Here is a 23,590-nt window from a genome sequence, read left to right on the forward strand (position 1 = left end):
CGGCCAGGGCAGTTGGGGGGCAGCCGTGGGGCAGGCTGAGGGCGCACGGCCCCCCGGTGTCACCCAGCCCCAGGGCCCTGCTGAATGGAGCCCTCGTCCGGGTGCTGACCTGCAGGGAGGCTGCAGCCCCGGGCCCGTGCGTGCATGGCCTGGAGCGAAGCCGGTGACGGCAGCCAGAAGGGCAATACAGGCACTGAACTTGGCGGTACATGACTGCATGGTGTGTGGTGTTCCAGTTAAACCAACCGATAATGCAAACCCAGCATTTTCATTGTCTAGTTATTCCAATCCTTGCTGTAAATGTGCCACATGAATAAAGTTTGGGGGTAAAGGAGCCCAGGCTGTGCCCATGCATGTGCGAGTGTGTATGGGGGGGCAGAGGCAGGGCTGTGCTGCCTGGATATGCAGGAGCAGGGTGACCCACCAGCAGGGCTGCCCTCCATGGGGTACACACCTCACCATGTCCATGCTCCCCAGAAAGGTAGAATGTTGGCTGTGAAAGAGAGCACTGCTCCGCTCTCCAGCACAGGCACCGCAGGTGGGCCCAGCAGTCTCCCCCACCACCTCACCTTTGCTCATGCCCCAGGACAGCTCTGCCCCGCACATGCCACCAGGCTGTCCCAACATGGCTGCAACCATGGGTGCACCCCAGCACAGCCTTCTGCCCAGTGCAGGGTGACTGACAGCCACCACCGCATCCCACTGGCATCTGTCACCCCACCCTACAGCCTGGCACGTTGTATCCGCACAGCCGCTACTGCACTTGGAGCATCTCCCCTATGGGCTGGAGCCAGTGCGGCTCTGCCCAGGGCACCTGCTCTGCCCTAGGCTGCAAAGCCAGGACATGCGCAGCACCACGATGGGTGGGAGCTGTGCCCAGCCACGCAGGAACCACCACCACGTCCAGGTGCCCAAGGGAGCTGCCCAGTGCCACCAGGTGACAGGGGCACTGCTGTGCAGCTGGCATGGAGGGGGCAGCTCTTGGAGGGAAGGGGCAGACCCTGCCCACTTGCTTCAAGCAAAGGTCGTGGAGGTTTTAATGGCTCCCTCTGTGCAGCCCCTGATCAGCTTTATTGACCTATTTTCGATGGAGTCGTCTAATTAGTTTTCTATGAAAACTAAGAACTTGGCCTTTGCCCTTTACTCCTGCAGGCGAGAATGTGACTCAGAGGACGTTGTCACGGCAGATCAATCGCCAGTTACACTTGAAAGGCAGCGGGGAGGGGACACGGGGTGGGCAGCGGGGCAGCAGCCCAGAGCAGGGCATTCAGCCGGTGCCACCTGTGCCCAAGTGCACGAACCCAGGCTCCCATCACTGGATTCAGCATCACCTCAGCCCCTCCAGGCTTTGCAATAACGTGGGGACCAGGGACCCCTCGCACCACAGACTGAAGCCAGAGGGGTCCACCTCTGCCTTGGGCAGTGCAGCAGGAGAAACTGGGCCTGACAGCAAGTGCTGGGGAAAACGCAAGTGTTTCCTGGTGGGGGCATCCCCTTCACCCAGGCGAAGTGGCGCTTGCAGGCGTGGGGCACGCAGAAGCTGCTGGAGGAGAGCAGCTACACCAGGGTCAGGCCTGTGGGGTGCTGGAGGGAGCTCCCCAGCCCACTGCAAGCAGCATTGCAGCAGTCTGGAGAAGGATCTGGCAGCCCCAACAGCATCAGGAGCTGCAGCAACCCCCATTGCAGCGCTGCAGCAGAGGCAGGCAGGGCTACCAGGTATGGCTACTGACAGCCAGCCTGCCCGCAGTGGAGGTGAGACAGCTCACACCATCACCTGCTCCATGTGGGCTCACCAGGGCTAATGATGACTCTGCTCCAGTATAAAAAAAAAAAAAAAAAAAAAAAAAAAAGACCAGAACAAAGCACAGCTAGCGCTAGCAGCGCAGAGCAGCCATGCACGGCCCCGGGCAGAGCAGCAGCCCCCAGCAGAGCCTGGCGTGGCCCTGGGGCCACCCTCCAGCACCTGCTGCAGGTGTCTAGAGGTCAGACGGCTCCAGAGGTCCGATGGGGCTGTAGCCGTGGTGCTGGGCAGGGGATGGCTCCCACTGTTCTTTGCACAGATGTATCTTTTGCCCCAGCAAGGCCCCTGTCCTGCCCCACGGCTGCAGGCAGCCAGCTGTCCGTGGGGGCTCTGGGGCAGGACAGCACTGACCCTGCACAAAGCTCTGCACCTCCTCCTCACCCGGCGCAGGGGGCTCACCGCTTCTTCACCTTCTTGACAGAGGAGGAGCTGGAGGCCAATTCCCTTCACTTTCTCTGCTCCAAGAGGGAGACAGGAGACAAAAGAAAAACCAGGGTCAACAGGTGGGAGTGCTCAGGTCACAGCAAACACACCCGCCTGGGCCAGAGCCTGTCCCAGAGCCGGCCACGAGGCTCCAGTGCCACTCCTGGCCATGCCTGATGGGTCACACCACCACCTGCCCACTGATGGCAGAGCCAGTTCCTTGCATGATGGGAGGGACATCACTAATACAGCAGTGATGAGGGGCTGGGATGGCACCCTCACAGGGGATGTCACCTTCCTGACACAGACAGAGCTTTGGGATGGTCATCTATTGCAGTGCAGGGCCTGGGAGTGAGCAGGAGAAAGAGACCAAGCTCTGCAACAGGCCAGTGGCCCCAGGAGCCCCAGCCAAGCAAGCTGGCATGCAACAAGCCCTAAGGACCACCAGACAGGGCAGAGCCTAGAAATGCTCCTCAACCATCCAGACCTGCCATGAAGTGGCCCGAGAGCAGAGCAGGAGACTGACAGAACAACAGCTCCTCAAAACAAACACTTTTCTGGTCAGCATGCACCAACGCAGGCAGGCAGGGCTGGGGGGCTCTGGTGAGCCTCACCCTTCACAGATGAGGTGTCAGGGCCAAATCTGGCCCTAGAAAAGATGGAGCCGTTCACAGCAAAGGGGGAACACTACCCTAGCCCCATTGCTGCACTGTGGCCAGGCTGCGCTAGGCAGTGCACAGATGCTACAGCCAAGACCACGGCGGGGTCAGCACCCAAAGCCAGGCTCTGCGTGCGGGGTGCCCCAGGCATGCCAGAGCCACCAGGTGCCCTGTGCGCGGGGTGCCAGAGCCCCGGGGTCCCTGCTGCATGGTGCGCGATGGGGTCTGCTGTGGGCAGTGCACTGCAGGCAGTAGCAGAGGCCAGTGAACACGCGTTGCACAGGCAGGGTGACTGTGGTCAGGACCCCGCCGAGCCCAGCCCTGCACCAGCCCCTGTCCCCAAAGGCCTGCAGAGCCACTGCCTGGCTGGCAAGCACCCAGGGGATGACCCACTCTCCGCAATGAGCCAGGTCTGCGCATCCCGGCCCCTCCAACCCTGGCGGTCCCACAGACGTGTGCTCCCGGAGGCAGTACGCGTGGTGGGAGGCCCCGCTGCCTCCCCCGGTGGGAAGGCGGCCCCCAGATCCCGCTGGGCACTGGGCAGACGGCAAACAGAGCATGGAATTTGCACGGCTAAAAGTTAAATACAACACACACACAGATTTCGTCAGAGGCCCTGGCACGGCTGCCTTTGCGGGATCCGATTAACAGGGAAATAAAAGGGCCAGAGAACCCACGCAGCAGTGTGAACAGATGCCCTATAAAAATCAAATACATGGTAATCAAGGGGACCGAAAGGTACATTTAAAAAAACAAAAACCCACCCTGGAAACAAAAGAGAAAGGCTTTGTGGCTTTCCTGGGAGGGCTGCGGAATTAATGGGGAAGAGCACATGTGTTTGATAATCTTTATATGGCAAAAGACCCATCTTTCAAATATGTCACAAATTCATATTAATCACCTTCCTATTGCCTTCTGTGGCACAGCTATTCCAGTTGCCTTGGGCAAAATTGGGAACTGTCTGGTTAAAAAAAATGTTTTACATTATAATTTACAAGAGCCTACAAGTCTAGTTTCTTTTAATGGAAAGAACGATTAAAAAAAAAAAAGAGAGGAATATATATACACCCTGGTATATATACACTATATATATATTAAAATATATATATATAAAAGACAGATATTGTAACTCCATCTGGAAAGAGAGAATGTTTGATCTTAACAATGTAACTTCTAGCTTTCAAACAGGCTCAGAAAACAAGAAGTCAGCAGGAGTTCAGATAAAGGAAGCTTAAAAGTCAAATAATTCTGACTCTGAACCCGAGACTTCTTAGACTCAAGGTCCTTTCCTTTACCCATTAATGGGCTGACTTGTGAGCTCAGGAACAAAGTGCTGCAATGTGAGGATTTCTGAGAGTCACTCATTACAGATCACTGAGTGGAGTCTGAGTTGCGGAAATCAAAGGATCCAATCTGGAGTAACTGGCTGAACTTCTGCTTGGAACTAATTTGTTCCGAGTTCGGCTCACCTTTCACCTCCCGAAGGCCCTGAGTAAAGTCCCTACCGGGGTCAGCAGCAAACGGCACTGGGGGGGATCCCAGCTCGGCTTTAATGGTCAGCGATGGGCACCGCAGCCCCTAGGAGAGGGTGGACAGGCAGCCAAGGGAGGAGGGATGTGGTGGACACAGCAGGGCAAAACGGTGCTGGGCTTCCCGCTGCTCTTATGGGTCTCGCTGCTGAGACAGGCAGATGCCTTGCCTCACCTGGGCTAAAGCACCCTCTGAGATGTCCCCCATCCCCACTGCTGGCCAAGAAGTGTGCTGGCAGCCAGCCGTTGCCACAACCAGTATCTCAAGACCCTGGTGTGCCTTCACTCATCCATTACAATTCCTGAAAAGTAATCCAGGCATGCCAGGCAGCGCTCAGGAGTCACGACTCCTCGTCCTATTCCTGGCTTTGCCACTCACTCCCTCCAACATCTGGAGCATGGTACTTCTCTCCAGGGAAACAAATCTGGCTTCAGGGGAGCAGCTGGTTCAGAAACTGAACTAAGCCATGCTTAATCCAACATGTGGAGTGCCACCAACGGGCAGTGCTAGACAGCACAAAGGGATTTGCCAACTCAGAGGAATTTGGAGCCAGGAGATTAAATGATTCCCCCAAGGGCCACCCGGCAGCTCAGTGGCAAAGCATACTTGAACTCGGGAGTGCAAGGCTGGTGTGGCAGGGTTAAACCGCAGAAGCGGCCACGGTGAGAGGAAGAGCGAGGTGTTACCAGCAAGCGCCCACGGCCAGGGCTGCAGGAGGCAAGGGAGGGAAAGGCCACTACAAAGCACTGCTGCGCTTGCTCTACAGAGAGCTGCTTGTTCACGCTACCAATATTGCTACTCCCACTGCAAGTGGCCCCAGGTGGGGAAAAGCACTGTGCTTGCAGAGGCAGGCTGCTTTCTCAGCACCATGTCCTGTCCCCACTGCACCAGGGCCTGGGACATCTCAGGGTTATTGCTGAATAGGGTGGTGACACATGCATGCACCCCACCAGCCACACAGCCAGCAACTGCCCCAGCCACCCCCCCTTCCCAGAGCTGACGCCAGCCCACTGATCTTCCAGAGGCCAGTTTTAGGCATGACACTGAGTGAGAGGCACTGGGGCTGCTCCTGCCTGCTCTGGACAGGGCAGGCAGCATCACCAACACACGGCCTTCACTAAGCTCAGCCTACCCCTGGAAGAGTTGGTTGTGGGCTGCAGGCTGCTGGTCTCTCCCACTGTCACATTGCCCAGAACTGCAGGAAACGTTCAAGGCAACACAGTGCCAGGCTCTGTCTGACTCTCCAAACATGCCTGAGCCAGGAAGAACGTGGTAGAGCAGCCCCATTCCCCTCCTCTCCAAGATACCCCTCAAGCTGGGATGTAATTTTTCCCCCCTCAAAAGGTAGCATAAAATGGTCACAGTGTGAATGTGCTTGACCTTTTGTCTTGGACTAATCTAATTGTGTCGTCTTTGTGTAATCAGCCAGTAAAGGTCAGTGCTGTATTTAACATGGGGGCCCTTTAGGTACTGAATTTGCCTTGCAGTGAATTAACTTGATTATATTTCTTTCAAATATGTCAGAGACCAGGTCAGTTTAACCCTCTCTGTGCTGCATGGGCCCACCCCTTTGTTTCCAATTCCAGGAGGTGGTACAGAGGAACATCGTGGTCAGAAACACACACATGGACTCCCTCCTGCTGCAGCCATGGCCACCACCATGACCACCACCTCTCCTGCCTTCCCAACAAGCAAAGTCTCAAGGGAGAGCAAGGGTATTGTGAATCAGACCAAAAAGTTTGCAAACCAGGGCACTCCAGACCAGAGGGAGGGGTAAGATTTCAGACTGAATGCAGTAAGGGGAAAAAAAAAAAAGAGATTCAGAAGACTCCTTTGCAAATATGAACCTGTCTCAGTAGAACGCTTCCTTATGACTCCATATTGTCACAATCAAATAGGACATTACTCGAGTCCAGATTAACATGTCACCTCTGCGTTGACAGATAAGGTGTTCTCAATATCCTGCAATACATTATATATTTTTAGAAAGTAAAGGTCTGTGCCGCTACCAGGGGCAGTATGTCTGAGGTGTCAGAGATGCCACTGTGTGGAGAAGGGCAGCTTTTATCAAGCAGTTCAGCTCAGCTGTGCCAGGGGACTGCACAGAGGGGAAAGCAAACTCAGCTGCTGCCCAGGCATACCCTTGGCCCTGAGGCAGTGGTGAGGGGCTGGGCAGCCTGCCCTCACAGAGGCAGGGAGAAGAGGCTGGTGATTCACATCCTGCAGAGGTACATGCACAGGACATTGTCACAGGGCTCACAGTGGAAGAACCCCTAGGTCTGGCTTTCCTTTCTCAGCACTGGAAGTAGGGTATACACCCCTTTGCTCTTCAAACACCTCTCTCCTTCCCAAGCCTCATGCTCCAGGCAGGGCTACTGCTTGACTCCAGGGACTCAGGAGGGTCATGGCTCATCATCTCAGGACTGCTTTCCCCACTCACTTCCCTCTGCTGAGCAGCCCTTACGAGGCTATGTCTAGAATGAAAATGCCTCAGGCCTGCAGCTGTACTAGCATCACTATTGCTGCCCTAGTTCAAGCTCTCATCACCCAAAGCCTTGCCGCTTTGGTCCACGGTGGCACCCATGTCAAGCCATCTGCCTGCATGCAGGATGTAGAAAGCCCTGCTGACCCCACCTATAGCACCAAGAACACTGTCCAGCACAGGAGACAAGCCCAGAGAGCAGCACTGGGACTTGGGGGGAACAGGCGTGCTGTGCTCCCTTGGACACGCACGCCTGGAGGGAGAGCAGGGCAGCATCCCCAGCGCTTGTCAGGGCATCTGCGTCGGAGACCTGAGCGCTCCCTGTTCTGCCCCCCCAACCTTCCTTCTCACCGAGTTGGGGGTCAGTGGTGCTCCTACTACATCAATGATCTGGTCCTTGGCATCTCCCTTGCCCTCCTCGATGCCGAGCCCTGCCTGGCCATCCGGATGAGTGCCTTCCACACTGAGGGGGCCAATACTACCAGCTTTGGCCAAGGCCTCATAGCGGTGCCGTAACATCTGCAGCTCGTATTCACAGTTGGCAAAGGCTTGCTTCAGCTCATACAGCAGCACCAGGTCGCTCCGCAGCTCATTGAACATCTGCACGATCTCCTCTGTGGGCATAGGGTTGAGATCTAGGGAGAAAAAGGGGTTCTGTTAAACACCCAGACCTGCAGCCCTGTGACACAAGATCCCTGGAAAGATCCTGGCTGCCACAACGATATGGCAGGAGCCTCACTCCCATCACACAGAGCATTAGCAACCGGGATCCCTAAGTGTTGGAGACCTGAATTTCCAGACTGTCCTTTGGCTCTGGACAAGGACTAAGGGTGAACCTGCAAAGCCCAGGACTCAAAAAGTGAAGGATGATGGAAGACCCAGATCCGACCAGATGACTGAACCTTGCTACCCAACAGGTCATATGAAGGGAGCTCAGTCTTGGGAACAGGTCCTCACACACTGCTGCAGAGGACAGAAGAGTACCTGCTGTTCCCTACACCTTCACCAACACGGGGTGGACAGCTGAGTGCCCTTGCCTCTCTTGTTGCTCCTCCCAGGGTAGGACTGAGGCAAAGAATTGCTCTGCTGCTGTGTTACAGACATGTTTTAATGCAGACCCAAACTGCTTGTAGCAGGGGCTGGCAGATCACCTCCCCACACCATGCATTCTGCTGCAGCCCATCACACACACACGGAGCCAGGAAGAGCTCCACATTCTGAAGAAAAGGATGAAGCTCTGAGCGTTTGTCCTGATACACAGCAGTGGCCCTGTCTGCAGGGCTGCCCATGTGACCTCTCCCTGCTAGCACTGCCTTCACCCACACAAAGCCCAGGTGCATTTCTGCACTTTAAGGCACAGCAGGGCTGGAGCACCAGGAAGCCCTCAAGATACATGTGTTTTGTAAAGCAGGAGTGGAGAGTCAGAAAACCCTCCTCACCCTCATGGAAAGTGAGCTCTATGAAGCACTCACATCCTTCCCCAAGGTTTCCCTAGCAAGCAAAGTCGGTAGCTCTCTTAATTTTAAAGTAGAAAGGGGAAACCACCCCAGCTGAGTCGTTTTCACCAGCCACAGGCAGCCTTCAGAACTGCACACACTCTCGGTGACAATGTATCAAGCCATACACCAGTTGGCCCAAAAAACTAACAAGAGTTAGCAGAAGGCAGTGCTGGAAGCAGGCTCAGTTAATCTCTTGCAAATCTTTCCTTTTCTATTTTTAAAAATCCCCCCAACTGCAGTGGGGGGAAAAGGGATCATCAGGTGTCTAATCAAGGGGCAATGCACGCTGGGACCTGTAGTGCCTGCAATCTGTACCCACTGCATGGAGGACAGCAGCTATCCATGGGCTGCTCTTCTTCCCTCTAGCTATGAGCGGGTATTGTACATGTTAAGTGAACCCTTCTCTCTGCTGCTAAGACACTGGAGTTCAAGAGTGAGGGATGTGTGTTTACTTGCCTTTCAGCAGAGATGCTCCAGATTTTCACACAGCATGCAACCTATAAAGGGGGGGATGAACAGTCCCAGACGCATTTTGGACTTGCCACCGTGAGCAGTAAATTAAGAGGAAACGAAGCTTGAAAGCAAGACAGGGCAGCCCTGAACAATGCATGTGCTGTGGTCACTAACACACTTAGAAGTACCTCTCCCGGCAAGGCTGAGATTTGCCTTCCTAATACTGTGCTGCCTCTCTTGATGGTTAAAAAGGCCCAAACAAGAGAGAAACAAAGGCTCTTTTAAAACATTTTTCTACTGGGAGGAAAAAAAAAAAAACCCTGTGCATCTTGTTCTGGCTTTTACCCTCTCTCTCTTTTTTTTTTTTAAACACATAAAATATTTTAAAAACCATTCACATACTGTTATTCAAGAAACTGGCTGTATTACTAGGGGAAAAAATAGCCCATCTCGAGAACAAAGGCTAGCTCTGTGTGTCTCTCTCTCTCGCGTGCCCCCTTTACTCACCTACTCCGAGTTCCATCAGCATCTGCTCCAGGGCTTTAATCTTCTTCTGTCCCACCGAGCTTGGCAGTTTCATCTGGAACACAAAGGTAACAGAGCCACACAGCTCAGAGATAGCCCTCACTCACAGCCGTCTAGTTCAAAAGGCAAGAGAGCTTTTCTTTTTATAGTGCAGGGGGAACAAAAAAAGAAAGGGAGAGAAAGGAAAATCAAGTGGTAAGAGAGGGAGACAGGGGCTGAAAGTTTTCAGACTAGGTCCGAGGGCAGGTATTGAAAAGACCGGTCGTGAGGGCTTTTATTTTCTCTCTCGTGTGTGTGCAAGACACGCTGTTTTACAGTTTCCATGTGTCACTGAATTAACAACAAAAGTTCTTCTTGGCTTCAAACCCTCTCCCGCGGTGCCCAGCCCATCAAAGGGCTCATTTACACAGCGGCTAATGTGCAATGCTGCCCTACTTTATTCGCTTTAGCCGGCCTGATTAGACTCATGCGCTAACAGACTCACTTCTCCTTTTACCTGCTGAGCCCCAGACCTGTGGGATTCATTTACAGAGCAGGCTTTATAACAAAGGGGACAGACAGAGAGAGCACAGTTACTTGACTGGCGGAAGTGTGAACACACATTTACATCGGAGCTAAGGGGCTAGGTGAGAGAGGAAGCATCAGATGTGAGCTATGAAAGGGAATCGGAGCTGGCCAGGAGAGGAAGAATGCATACACTTAGCAGGGTCCTTCCTCTGCATTCATTTGGGCTCTAGCAGGAGTGCTAGCTGCTCAGACCAAGCATTTATTAGATTACAAGCAGCACAAACGCAGCTGGCACAATATGGCAGAGGGAACAGGTTTCCAAGCCCCGTGGATATATCCAAGAACAAATGAAAGCACTTGCCTTCCTCAGCAATGCTAAAAGACAGACCAGGAAAGAAATGATTCTCAACACCACAGTGTCAAAACACCTTACGGCACACAGTTGTGGGCTGTCCCTCCATATCCACCCCAGGGAAGTGGAGCTCCCACCTCCACCCAAGGATCACTGTCACTAGCACAAGCTGCCCAGCAGGCCACTGAACAGCCATGAGAAGAGCACCCTGAAGCCATCCTGCACACCAACCACTGATCAGTGGCCTCAGCTTTGGCCAAATCAATCATAAGCCTCCAACACTGGGCTGGGAATGACCTGAAGGAAGAACCATTCTTTACTCCATCTCAAAACTGACCTAAGGTGAGCTCACCAGAGGGTCCCATGGTCACCTTATTTCCCATAAGCCACAGGTTGAAGTTTCCCAGAACAGACAGCCCAGGGTCAGTCTCCCAAATTAGGCCCACCTTTTCCAGAGTGTTCACTGCCCAAACACACAAGTGACAAGAGACACCATCTGAACTTAATTCCTTTGAAGGCAAGAGCACTGATCGCACACACCCAAATGGTGAAAAGCGCTAACCTTAACGCAGCTATAGCTGAATACATCCCATCAGCAGCTCCACAACCCCAATGCAGGACCTTCTGGGAAAACCTGCCTTCTCTGTATCATTTCAGCCCAGAAACCAGAGTACGGACACCACAGAGCACCCCAGGGGAATGAGTCTTTCACAGTACACACTAAGAAGCACTCAGTTCTTTTGCTAGATATTACCACCACAATTAAGACTACAGCAAAGGACTAAGAGGACTATCAGGGGAGGCATTCTAAGAAACCAACCTGATCCAAAGGATCTAAAAGGAGCACTAAGGAAAAAGGAAAACCCGCCATTGTGCAAACAGCACAGGTAAGGGCTAGAGGACACCTCTGTCCTTTTTTTACCCTGAGGATGTTTGGTTTAGAGCTGGGGTTTCTGCACAGCAGTGAATTTCATACTTCAGAGACTGAATCTTTACAGTTGACCACAAAATGATTGTTTTAGCAGAAGAAAGGCTGCCAGAGGTATCAGGTATTTGGATTTCAGTCAAGTTTTTGGTCCAGAGTCTTAACTTGAGCAGAACATTATTAAAAAAGGCTTTCCCAGGAGCTCTGCTGCACAGACTACCTGCACAGGCTCTGCTGAAAAACAGCAGGACAGGGCAGAGCCCTAAGATAAGGCAGCCCTGAGCACTAAAACAGGAGATGGTTGCTCATTTGGTGGGTGCCACGCTGCAGCTAACAGTGAGACGTCAAGGAAGGAAAGGTCACTTAGCACAGCTTAGCAGGAGACAGAACGGTTAGCCTGGAGCATCACAAAGACATTCCTGAGAGCAAGAGGCCTTGGTCCAGAGAACTATTCTGTCCTGTGAGGAATCACATAGAACGTTTAAGATGGGCAACGTACCCAGCTCTGTCTCAGCAGGGGGATGTATGGACTGATCTAGCCAGACTGCTATCCTTAACTTGCAGGACACAAAGAATTAACAGAGCCCAGCATCTCCTCATTGGAGAGCTCTGGGCACACAATACTTGTATGATTATCACAGCCCTGAGAGTCCCTTTTTATCCCCACCCCTAACACTGACATCACGGTCTTTCTAGCTAAAAGTAGGGTTTCCTTCTGTTAAACACCAGCTGGCAAAAGCATGCTGGACTTCAAGCCAGCTTCAGGAACAAAAGACAAAAAATATGAAAAGTTCATGCTTGACTAGATGGACAGACAGGAGGTCTTTGTTTGTTGGTTAGAGGAAGAGCAGAAGCTTTTTTTCTTGGGAAGTTTCCACTAGTTCAGGGAACTACTGGCAACATAAACGATTAACCTGGCAAAGCCTTCAACTGTGACGTGTATGTCCTGCCCACGTCTCACAGGAGCCTGGTCAATGAACACCGAGCCAAGGTCTTTACTGACACTCCTGAAGATTAGAGGATGAAGCAGAGAAAGGCAGGACAAATTAATTTAACTTCAAAGAAAGGAATACTAGAGATGCTCAGGAGGAGTGGGGCTGTGAGTTTAGTTTAAAAACACATCAATTAAGCTTCCTTTTAATTCAGGCAGGAGTATCTGGCCTGCAAACAGGAAGGCTTCATTGGTTTCTCAAAGCAAGAGTATATTTTAATTTTACCATCATTAAGAAAATGTTATGATTTATGTGGCTGCTGTCGGACTAATATCTTTAGAATTTAGCTGGCTAAGCCAATTCATCTCTAAGACTGATGAAGGCTGATTGCTCTCTATGCAAAATGTATTAAAACTAAATGAGCAGTCTATTACTCAAATGCTGGTGATAATCCGTTAGCCAGGGTCCGTTAGCTGGGCTGCCTTGTTGCAGGAGAGAAGCCTTCATGCCCGGTACAGCTCTGACAAGACCAAACTTACTTCAGCAAGCTCTTCTTTGTTTTGGTCTTAAGCAGATGTTCAGAGATGCACCAGAGTGCTGGAAGGAGTGTATCACTCCTGAGGAATAGGGCAATCTGCAGGGACCACAGGTCCCAGCCAACGGCACATAGAACAGCTCTCTGTCTTGAGATGTGTGTGCTGGGATTGTGGTTTCTGCAGGACATATCTCTGTGTTAATGGAAACACCACTCAGGGCAATCTTCTTGCTTACACCATGGCTCCTGGGATGTTCTTGGTGTTGTCATGGATCGAGTCCTCCACAGGGGCTGAGGAAAATTATGTTCCTCGGAGAACTCCAGTGAGCAACCACAGCTTCCGAGGTGAATGGCATTTGCCCTTTTCTTTCCTTCCTTATACTAGACTATTATTGTTATTTATTATCTTTAAAGTCCCCATATAATAATACCTGGGAAACAGATTGCTCCCGTCAGAAAACTGATTAGCCAGGATTTTTGAGGTTACTATATTTTGGATGCTCTTCTCCTTTGACAGCCTCTCCCTACAGCCCTCTTTGCAACACCAGTCTGCGCTTATAATTACACCAACGTCGCTTTTGATTTAAGGACTGTAATCCTTTGTCCTTGCTATAAACAACCTGCATTAAACACATGAACTGTGTGTACCAAGAGAAAAATAAATAAGGAGCTGCAGAAAATTGTGTGAATCAACACCATGAAGCCACAGTACCAAAGCCTACCACTGCAGAGAGGAGCCTTGCCTGATCCTGGGATGCACAGCCTCTGCTGGCACACACTTGGCCAGAGAGGCACGGAATACGCCAGTACCGACTCAGCCTCCTCTACCCTGAGGGACGAGGGCATCGCTCAGGAATTGGGCCATGCAGCTTAAATGAACATCCACTTCACTTTCACAGCAGGGTTTGAGAGACTGGGGGGCTGGCCCCACACAGTTTGATTTCCATAGAGGGTCTCACCACAGAGTACCCTTGAGGTTTTTGGATGATACAGGATTTTTATTTAATGTTCGAGCCATTCCGCTAACAAAACCTTGCTAATTCACTCTAATGACTAGGAGACATACTGCAAATTAATTGCTAATTGGGAAAATTCATTAAATGAACAAACACGGTAAGAAATAACTGAAGATACAGCCTCCCCAAACAGAACTGGTTCATTTATTTTTGTGTGCCATTCAGTTTTCATGATTTATGCTAATACTTTTAAGCATAGCTATAAATGTATTTGAGTATATTTTGGAGGAGTAATGAAGTCTAAGTAACAGCAGAGCTTGTAACACAGTCCCCTGTTATGTCTTACAGCATCACTACCTGGCAGGTAGAGACTGTCATGGGGATCTGCACTAGGAACAGAAGAGGTCTGCAGGATCTAAAGACAGATTCAGCTAGGTCCCACATGTGATTATATCTCCACGGTCATCTTAAATGTCCTGCTCTCAATTTATCACTTTCTTCATAAACACTCCATTTCTGATGCTCACAACTTCCAGGAAAAAATCCCACTTTTGTGCTAAAACCTTTCGTTTGGTCTATTGCCAAAATACAATGATCTTAAAATTAATCAGAGGTTATTTGAATATTTCACATGTACCCTCCCTGATGCTGCACTTCATTTTAATTCCATTTTGAGACAACCTTTTCCTTAAACCCAACCTTCCCCAATCCTAAACAATATGACTGTCCTAAACCATTAATCCTAAAAACTCAACACATCCAACCTGTGTCTGTACAGCTATAAACTGTGGTTTTATGCACCAGTATTGTTGCTCAGCATTATTATAGCCCACTGACATTGAAAACCACCTTCTGCATGGATTTTAGCAGCACAAAAACTTTCTCATTAGGCACTTTCTTCATGGATATCTTTAGAGCACTGAATTGCTTAGTGGGTTTCCGGGAAGGAGTGCTAAAGTTTCAGATGAATAATGTTTTTGCATTTTCTGGCTTAAGATGGGGAAAGAAGGTCAACCTTTCCCTGTCTGCGTGGCTCCACTCTGCAGGAGCAGAGAGCCTCCACTCCTGCACAGTTTTAAGACGCAAGGAAGGAAAGAACCATATTAAGTACTTTAGCCTTAGAGCTCTGGAATTTAAAAATCCCCAACAGAGAAATTCAATTTCAGATGCGAACGTGCACATTTCTGAAAATCTGAAGTGCTTAACTGCTCAGAACTGAAGTGCTACAATGGAAGGCAGATGGGCAATTGCAGTGGATATATGCAAAAGTTAGAAAAGTTTGAAACTGCAGAGGTATTCTCTGCTTCAGTGAACATACATGCTTCCCCCCTGCCCCAGCTTACAGCCATGAAGCCCATGTTTTACATCAGTGCCTGCTGATCAGTCAGGAAGATTTAGGACAGATAAAAATAAGAGTCACACCACTATGCCATCTCTACTATGCTATGTAACACATTAAACACACAGCAGTCACTCGGGGATGGCACATGACCATCAGCTTGCTCCAACAATGAGGCTTAATGCTAAATAAACCAATCTTTTAAGAAAATATTTCTATATTAACTTATGTAAATGGTTATTTCAGGGGTTTTTGGACTGAAGTTAGACATACCCCACAAATTACCAAAGTAATAAATAATATAAATTCTGCACTTGAATCCCCCTAGTAAATTAGACCCGTTTTACTTGTTAGAGGAATACACCTAGTAAAAGCTTTGTCAAGGATGATGGACGCCAAGAGATCATGAAGGAGCACAACACAGGCATATGGTAAAGTAGCCGCTCACTGATCCTATAAACATTAATGCCTTGTTATGCATCTACAGCACCAATTCAAGGGGTAAAGTTAAGAGATACTTGCTAAAGAAACCAAAGGTCCTGGAGCATCAATGTCTTAGCCTGATAGGTTTTCACCAGTGCAGGTAATAAGGTCTTTAAGATTTTTATACTCTCCCACCCTTTCCACCCTAGGAAGGGGTTACAGATTGCTTTGACCCAGTACAAGTGGCCTAAAAACAAGAATGACTTGGAATCCACACAAATGATGCCTGATAACCTAGAAAGAGTCAGCTTTCTCCCAGTTTGACATGCAGGTTGTGACAAGAAACAAGACACCTGAGAAGACAAGAATTCACACCTTGCCAGGACTGCCTGTCATCTAGAAGATGGTCATCTTCTGGCAAGCAAAGTATTATCTCCCACTTACCAATCCTGAGATTTCCTTGCCCTTAAATACAGTTTGCTTTAAGCAAAGTGCAAGCCTGTAAAACAAATGCAAACGGACTATAGGAAGTGTTTGTGGAGGGAAAAAACAGTAAAATACATGGTGCAGAAGAACAAACTGAACAGGTCATTTTTAGTGGAGGGTGCTTTATGTTAAAAGCACGTTACCAGTATGACAATATAGTATTTTACTTTAGGATCTGAAGATTCCCGTATAGTTCTAGCCTTGCCTCTCACTACAGATGCAGAAATCAAGATGAGACCTGTAGAGGTGGCTGCGAGAAACGGAAACGGCTGCAGCTTCTGAGCTGCATCTGACAGACAAATCAAGAGCATAGAAAAGTGTGCTATGATCACTGGAAAGGCCCTAAGATAGGCCACAGGAGGGGGAACTCTAAGGATAGTTTCACATAGTACAAGAACATTACATAAAACTCTAGCTCAGACACAAATCCAAGAAACTGTAGCAAAACATTCATCTAGTCTTGAATTGATGTTGGCCTTTCTCTTAAATAATTTAACTGAAACTACACTTACACAAATACAAAAAACCACAGTGACTAATTACACTCCGATTGTTATATTGGTTATGCTAATGAAAGAGGAAAGTAATATATATGGTGTTCTGCACAAGTTACATACAATCAGATTGCCTGATGAATGACATCTAAGACTGTGTCCCTATGGGCACACAAAGGTAATATAAACTTCTCAACTTGGTCCAGGACTGGCAGACAAAGGTCGCCAAGGCCTTGTACTGCAAAGACACTGTTTGGTACCTGACAATTCAACAGAAGCAGCAACACAGTGTCCTTTCCAGAACTGCAACTTATTCTGAAAGACCCCATTACTGTACCCAGACTGCCCTCTTTATACTGCAGAGCCTACTAAGGCTTTGGTCCAGATGCTCTCCCACACCAAAGAGCTCCACAAGAAAGATGATGGGTGCATTTTATTTCAGCAATTTAACAATAACTGCCTTTCAGTTTAGCTAAGAATGAGAACTGAGGAAGAGAAGTGTTGGATTCACCTTCTCTAGTTCATTCAAGATTCTGTATCCTTTGCTGTTCTCTTTAAAAATAAACACTCCAATATTTTCATCTTATTTCATTCTCTACAGGCAGGAGTTTGATTAGGAAATGCAACAGCACTCTCTTGGCCCTAATTAAAGGGCATGTAATACAACAAATAGATGGCAATGCCACAACATTAATTCGATCCAGCCTGCATCATTTGTTCATAACTTTTATTCACAGAAATGAGACTACTACTTTCCTTCCACACCTCTCCCAGGCTCCCCATGGAAATTACTCTCATCCACTCTCTTGTAGAGTGCAAAACACACAACTTTGCTAATGAAAAATTGCTAGCAGAAGCAACAAGCACATCTCAGCTAACTAATCCACGGGATGTTCAGATCTGGAATCATAAAGTTTCCTACCTAATAAGGGTGTGCTGATCTCCATCAGATTGATGCCAGGATGCCTTGGAGTACAATCAATACAAAACAAATAAATTATTAATTGCTCCAAGTAATTAAATTTATCAAATCCAAATAAAAATAACTGATATTTTATGGAACTGCTTCAAACACTGAACCTCTGAAGGGACAGTATTGATTACAGGAGGACAGACAGATGTTTTACATGTTCACGGCCAATGAGGTCTGGGTTTGCATTAATGACAGGGAAAGAACAGAGCCAACAGCCCCCGATGCAGAGTAAACAGGCAGCGTGCTTGGCCATTTAATTGTGGGTCAGATCAAATATGGAGAATAAACATGTCTAAACACACACATACAAACCCATCTTCCTTGAGAAATATCATTCACCTTGAAAGCTGTAGTAAGCTCCAAGAAAAAAAATAAAAATGGAAGAGAAACTCACACACATGCATTCACCCCACAACCACAGTAAATTCTTACTCATTAATCAGTGCTAAAAAAATGCTCAGTAGGCTAGTAAATATTTAAAAGCTGGTGACTGTGAATATTTGAATCAATGGGTACTTAAAGCTGTACTTGTAATTTTCCTTCCTCTACTTTTTTAATTGGTCTGACTGGCAAATTGTCTACAAGATCCCTGTTAGCAGATGGAGTCAGGCTGCTGGCTGGAAGCCTTTTCTGAGGGGAGGTGGTCAGCTTTGAACGAATAAGCTGGAGCATCCCTCAGTCATTTCTGCAGACTGAGGTCTCTACAAATTCCTTTTCATCCTGGAGTTTTGTTTTGTTTCCAGATGAGACATCACTTAATCAATTCTCTTCCAGTTCCTTTGTTTCCAAACCCATGACAACAGAGCAAGGACACAGACTTCTACCCCAACATGCAAGCGTGGGGACAAACATCCACCCTTTTCCATCCATGACCTTCCTTCTTAAAAGCACTGCTGCAACAATTCAACAGCATTAACAAAATCATAACTTAAAATTTGCAGATAATGCTGAGAGAGAAGATGAGCAACTTAAAACACACTGAAGAGATGTTAAGTACGCCGAAGTCAAGTACTCTGAACACAATGAAGTCAAAGAAAAAGGTTAAACTTAGAAGAAAGTTGAACATGACATGGTACAGAAACACTGCAATGAATTCAAAACAAACAGCTCTGCCCTACAGAAGCAACATGATGCTTAGATGACAAACATGTGGTTATTGCTGGTTTGTCTGGGCTCTGGAAAAGATTCAAGTTCAACAGCTCCCATTTTCCTCTCCTTCAGGCAGATCCTCAGCAAAGCTTTCCTTCCTCATAGCTCCCTGCTTTCCCTTTAGTCTCTTCCTGTCCTTTCCCTGTACAAATTCCCTACTCATCTCTCATCTCCTCTGGCTCTTTGTCTGTCTGCCCTCCCAGCTGAGCAGACCTGGCATAACAGGAAGTTTTCCAGAAGTAACACTTAGGATTAATAACACATTTCTGGTGTTATTTTCATAAGACTGTTTCACTAACAGCAAAGGCAAAGGTCTAAAATTCTCTTTCAAGAAACTCATGAAAGGCTTACCCCCTTCCAAAACATCTGCTACTGCCTCCTGTTCTCAGTGGCACCAAGGCAATACACTGCCTTGAATTAAGATGAAGCTTTTCATAATGCCTAGCTTCCTACTGCCTTAAAGAAACTTGCAGTCTGTGCTGTCAGGAGGCAGAGGGGAAATCCCATGCAGAGCAAGGGCACGGGGGCTGTGGCCTTCTTTGCCTGTGGCCACAGTCCCATGGAGAACAATGGGAGACTGAAAGCCATTGTGATAGAAGGCAGCTTGTCAAACTCACTGAAGAAGATTACTCTTCAGCGTCTGCTGAAGGAGAAACTTTCAGTTATGAAGAATAATGGTCATAAGTGACCATTAATCCTAGGGGGGGAAAAAAAAAAAAGTCTTCAAATTCAGCCTGTGCATAAGATTTTGTAAGCTTTAACAACAGGGGGAATTTGAAACGCCAGGCCTATTGTCATAAAAACTACTGGGAACAAATTAAGTTGAATACAGATTGCTAACTTTTTCTTCAAGGACTTATTTCTATAAATTAATTTTAACTCAAGTTTTCAGACTAATTGTAAATCCTCAGGGGAGAAAAAAAAAGAATATCTCTAATCAAAGAGTAAGTGCTATTATCCTGGGGATGATATGGTACATTTTTCACATGTGACAGAGGTTGAGTCCCCGATCTCAGTGCAAAATTCAGCTTCGCCTAACTATGAAGGCGTAAAGCATGGTAGCAAAGTACAAAATAAAGGAGGACAATAGAAGCCTTTAGGTGAGGAACCCTTTAGGTCCTCAGGCGAAAGAATTTACTGCAGGATGTCAAAAGCCTTTAGAAATCATTTTCCAATGCGCTCAGGGCAAAACATTTTACGCTGGATGTTGTCAAGAGTATGAGTTTCCAGTACAGCATCCCAATTCCTCACTGAGTCCTAGATGGCTCCCACCCTTATCAATTCCACACCACTGGTGTGTAGAGGGTTTGCCACATAAATCCCACAAGTAAAATAGTTCGGATTAGCATGGACTGTCAACTCTCTACCACTTAGCACTTCAGCATCTCTTACCAGTTCAAAAGGCCTGTACTGACTTCATGTAATTAATTCTCTCCATCACCCATATGTGAAGCAAGTGAGTCTATTAGCTTCTGTTTTAAAAACAGGGAAGACTTGAATAAGGAAACCAGGTGACTGACTAAAAGCCACAAATGAATTCATTTTGCATGGTTGGAGACAGGTTTCACATTTCCCAGTGACAAAGTGTTGTTTTTTCACCTAGATCAGTGATTTGCAATCTTTTTCAATTCGCACACCACTAGTATTTCTAATAATAGCATTTATCTCCTTAAAAATTTCAAGCAGAGCATAGAAAGCTGGTCTGGGTCATCCCAGGAGCTTGGATGCTGCAGGCTGAAAGTTGCTGAATCAGACTGCCATGCCACAGCTTTTCACCGCACTTTGTGAGCATTAAAGAGAACAGGGAGAAGCATGTAGCACCCATTTTCACAAAGGCTGGGATTTGTATTGGCACACAAAAAGGCTGCTGGCTTTGCCAGATGGTTCCATCACTGATAAGTTACTGCTCAGCTTCACTTCCAGAAGGGGTAAAAAAATAGAAAAAAAAAAATAAAAATCAACCATCACTTATTAGTTTTCAAAATCCAAATCAATCTCCATAAATTACTCTATTTATCTTAGTGGCGGAGAACACATCTGCCACATCTCCATAAATCTCAACACATGCACTGCAGTCTTGCCTGTCACTTGCCTGTGACTTCCTCAAGCCCCTCACTCAGACAGGTAGCCTGCAGATGGTGGCACCTGCACAGTAAAGGGATCCCCTAGCAGTAACCTTACTGCAGCATATCATCTCTAATGTGCACACACCCCCAAACATCAAAGCAGATGAGCCCAAACACATTTCTATTAACAGCCCCAGGGTGTTCCCAGCAAGATCTGAAACTGTCCTGACATCAAAAGAACATCCCACAAAACAGTCTTTAAAAGTAACCTAGAAAATTACTATGCCAAGTGAGGGTGCCGGGCAAGGAATCTACTTCTCCACCTTTGCTACAATAAAGCAGCTAAGGATTATTTTATTTGGCTAAGAAATTAAAAAAGCACTTGTACTGGACAAACTAGATTTTGCTATCAAAACTCATCTAAAAACATTCAATCAGCCAGGCAGGTTTAACTTACTCAGTAACCCAAAAACTGTCCCCCTAAGAGACAGGCGTCAAGTCTTGCTGGTAAAACAGCAAGAAAGTTATTTTCTCAGGGATATCTGTGCAACAGAATGAACAAAGATGATTTTCCCAAAAATATTTTCTGAAGATAATGAAACAGGAAGGGTAGAAATGATATGCATTTATGTGTCTCTTTTTTTCAAGACACAACCTGACTATTCAGCTCTTAAAAGCACCTCTCATCTATGAACACACGTGCTATATGAGGCCTATTATGCTTGGCTGCAAGCTCTGTTTGGACTAGACAGAACTGTCTGGGTCTGTCACATGCGTCACAGCAGAGCAGGCACACCAGTAACAAACACCAGCAAGTTCAGGTGCCCATGCAAGGCAATGAGCTGGCTTCCACAGAGCCAGCATTCCAGGTTTCTGAGTCTCCACATTTATGAAATTCCTTGCTTATTTTAGAGGCAAGAACTTGACTTTCTTTAGCTATAAAAGGAGAACAGATGAGGAGACAGACAGGCAGACTGAAAGACATTAACAGAGGGCCCAAGGGACCAGGACAACAGCCTACCCTCTGGCTTCGCAGCGTGACACCTGCAGATTTGAAGTCAGGAAACTTGATGCCAGCAGTCTCAGGAACAGCCTGAAAGAGATTGAAACAGGATGTGTTGATTGAGGAAACACAAGATTTCATATAGAGACTATCTGAAGGGGAAACACTGTTTCCTATGACAGAGAACCACCTGCCACGGCCACATGTCAAAGCTGAGGCAAGAGGGAAATCCCAAGCAACAGAATTCAGTGGGAAAATCCCAAGCAATTCACTGAGAAAAATACTCCAAGGTATCTTTAGAAAGCTCAAACATTTTTGTTTGGTTGGTTTAAATGCACTGCTTTACACAGAGCCTTACACCCATCCACACAAGCATAACCCCAAATGGGACTCTTTATACTAATATATGCATATTTGCACAATATCATCCTTATCTAACTTGGGCCCATTTCACTGATCAAAACAGCCCAGGACTTCCCTAAATCTTGGCTTTTGACTGCAAGACCTCTAAGGAATGAGCTGAGAAACCTCTGATCTGTACAGACATGAGCCCACTAATGAGGATGTAAGGACTGCACCCCTCCAGGGAGGCCTGCTGTTCGTACACGTTTTACCATTTGTCCACTCGTTAGACAGTTCCCTTTCTTCCCCACTTCACATTTTTAAGCATAGCAATACAAGGCAGCAAACTTCTAATGTTGCTGCTTCTAGACAGTGGAGCATTTAGCTGCATTTAACAAAATGGAAAACAAAATAATGCAATCCCTTAAAAATCTGCACTACTTAGAAAAGCACAAAGTGAGCAAACTTTTAAAAGATTAAACCAGACTACCTGCAGGGCCCTGTGCACTGAATGGTGTGGGGTCCCCTCAACAGGCCAGCGATACTCCTGATGCAATCTAAGAATAGTCACAATCTCTGAAAATGCATGCTCAATTGCACTTTTCCAAAAGGAAGAGTCACCTCAAATCTCCCAATTTCTTTGGAGGCAGAGTTTGCCTCGCTGCTCCCACATTCCTCTGCAGAGGCTCTGCAGCTTGCTCTTTGTTTGCTCCAGTCAGGGCTGAGACAACCAGGGCTGCCCCAAGATCATAAGAGATGCTGAAGGACAGTGACTCAATTCCTCAAGTTCCCTACCAATGACTCTCACATCTCCATCAGCTATCCCTATGTCTTGGTCTTGAGGTGGCACCTTGCAAACTGCTCTGCGTGGTCAGGCATTTAGATTTTTTTCAGTTATCTGTGGTCAGTCCAATAAAAAGAGACCCCTGGAAAGATTTCTAAACATGACCGCAGTGGAAAAAGTATTCTCTAACTACCAATAGGGCTTATGAACTTGTAGGGATCACTTTGATCTTTGGTAGGATGTAGCCTCCCTGCTTGGATTATTAGAGACAAAGGCAGCTGCAATCAAAATCCAATCCTCTCTGCTTCCTTTGGATGAAGGCTGGCTTTCAGACTCCCCGAACTTTGCCCCCCAGCCTCTTGCTGAACACCCCGACACAAGCAGCAAGGGTAAATCAGCATTGTTGGCTTAGCCGAGACAACTCTGACTGCACTCAGAGCATAAGCAATTAAATGGGTTCTTTTGCCTTGTGTGCCTGTACATGCTGTAAACGCTTCAACCTCAATTGACTCTTTGGTAAATGATTTTCCTTTGTTGAAATGATGCTGATGCAGCTCCCGATTCAAATTCTTAGTTAAAATGCAATTTTTTTCTTAACATTTCCCGGCTATAGTTGGTAATTGACTCCTAATGGACTCTGTCATGGTTGAAATGATGCTAGTGCAACAACAGAAACTGCTTCTCTGCCCACCCTGGCGTGCCTATCCAGTAAATGCCTGCAGGCAGGCACCAGCCAACAGGCAATATTTAGGGCTGGACTCCCTCACCTTGGCATCCTCAGCATCCTTCCAGCCCCATTCTCCATCATCACCCTTTTTCATTACCACCACTGACAGGCTGCTTTCTTTAGGGGGATATATGCCAGCCATGGTTGAGCTTTACCAGATCAACCCTCAAGTGAATTCAATGCGCAAGGTGCCCAGTGATGATATATTAATTACATTGGGGGGTG

The 23,590-nt window shown here is 47.6% G+C and overlaps 1 protein-coding gene across 4 annotated transcripts in view; it reads right to left on the minus strand.

The window, feature by feature from the left end:
• Positions 1–23,590, minus strand: part of DMAP1 (DNA methyltransferase 1 associated protein 1) — a 39,063-nt gene that overhangs the window by 3,530 nt on the left and 11,943 nt on the right. For 2 of the 4 annotated variants that reach the window (XM_026853746.1, XM_026853747.1), the window contains exons 7-9: positions 21,531–21,602; positions 9,355–9,427; positions 7,247–7,530 (exon numbers count right to left, since the gene is read on the minus strand). In XM_026853746.1, the coding sequence (XP_026709547.1) occupies positions 7,247–7,530; positions 9,355–9,427; positions 21,531–21,602 (429 nt within the window). Of the gene's footprint in view, positions 1–1,839; positions 2,257–3,716; positions 7,531–9,354; positions 9,428–21,530; positions 21,603–23,590 lie in introns of those variants that run through there. The other 2 variants (XM_026853749.1, XM_026853748.1) reach the window with 2 other exon arrangements.

This window comes from Athene cunicularia, assembly GCF_003259725.1.
Source record: "Athene cunicularia isolate RWA chromosome 8 unlocalized genomic scaffold, athCun1 chr8_part1, whole genome shotgun sequence".
NCBI classification, from domain to species: Eukaryota; Metazoa; Chordata; class Aves; order Strigiformes; family Strigidae; genus Athene; species Athene cunicularia.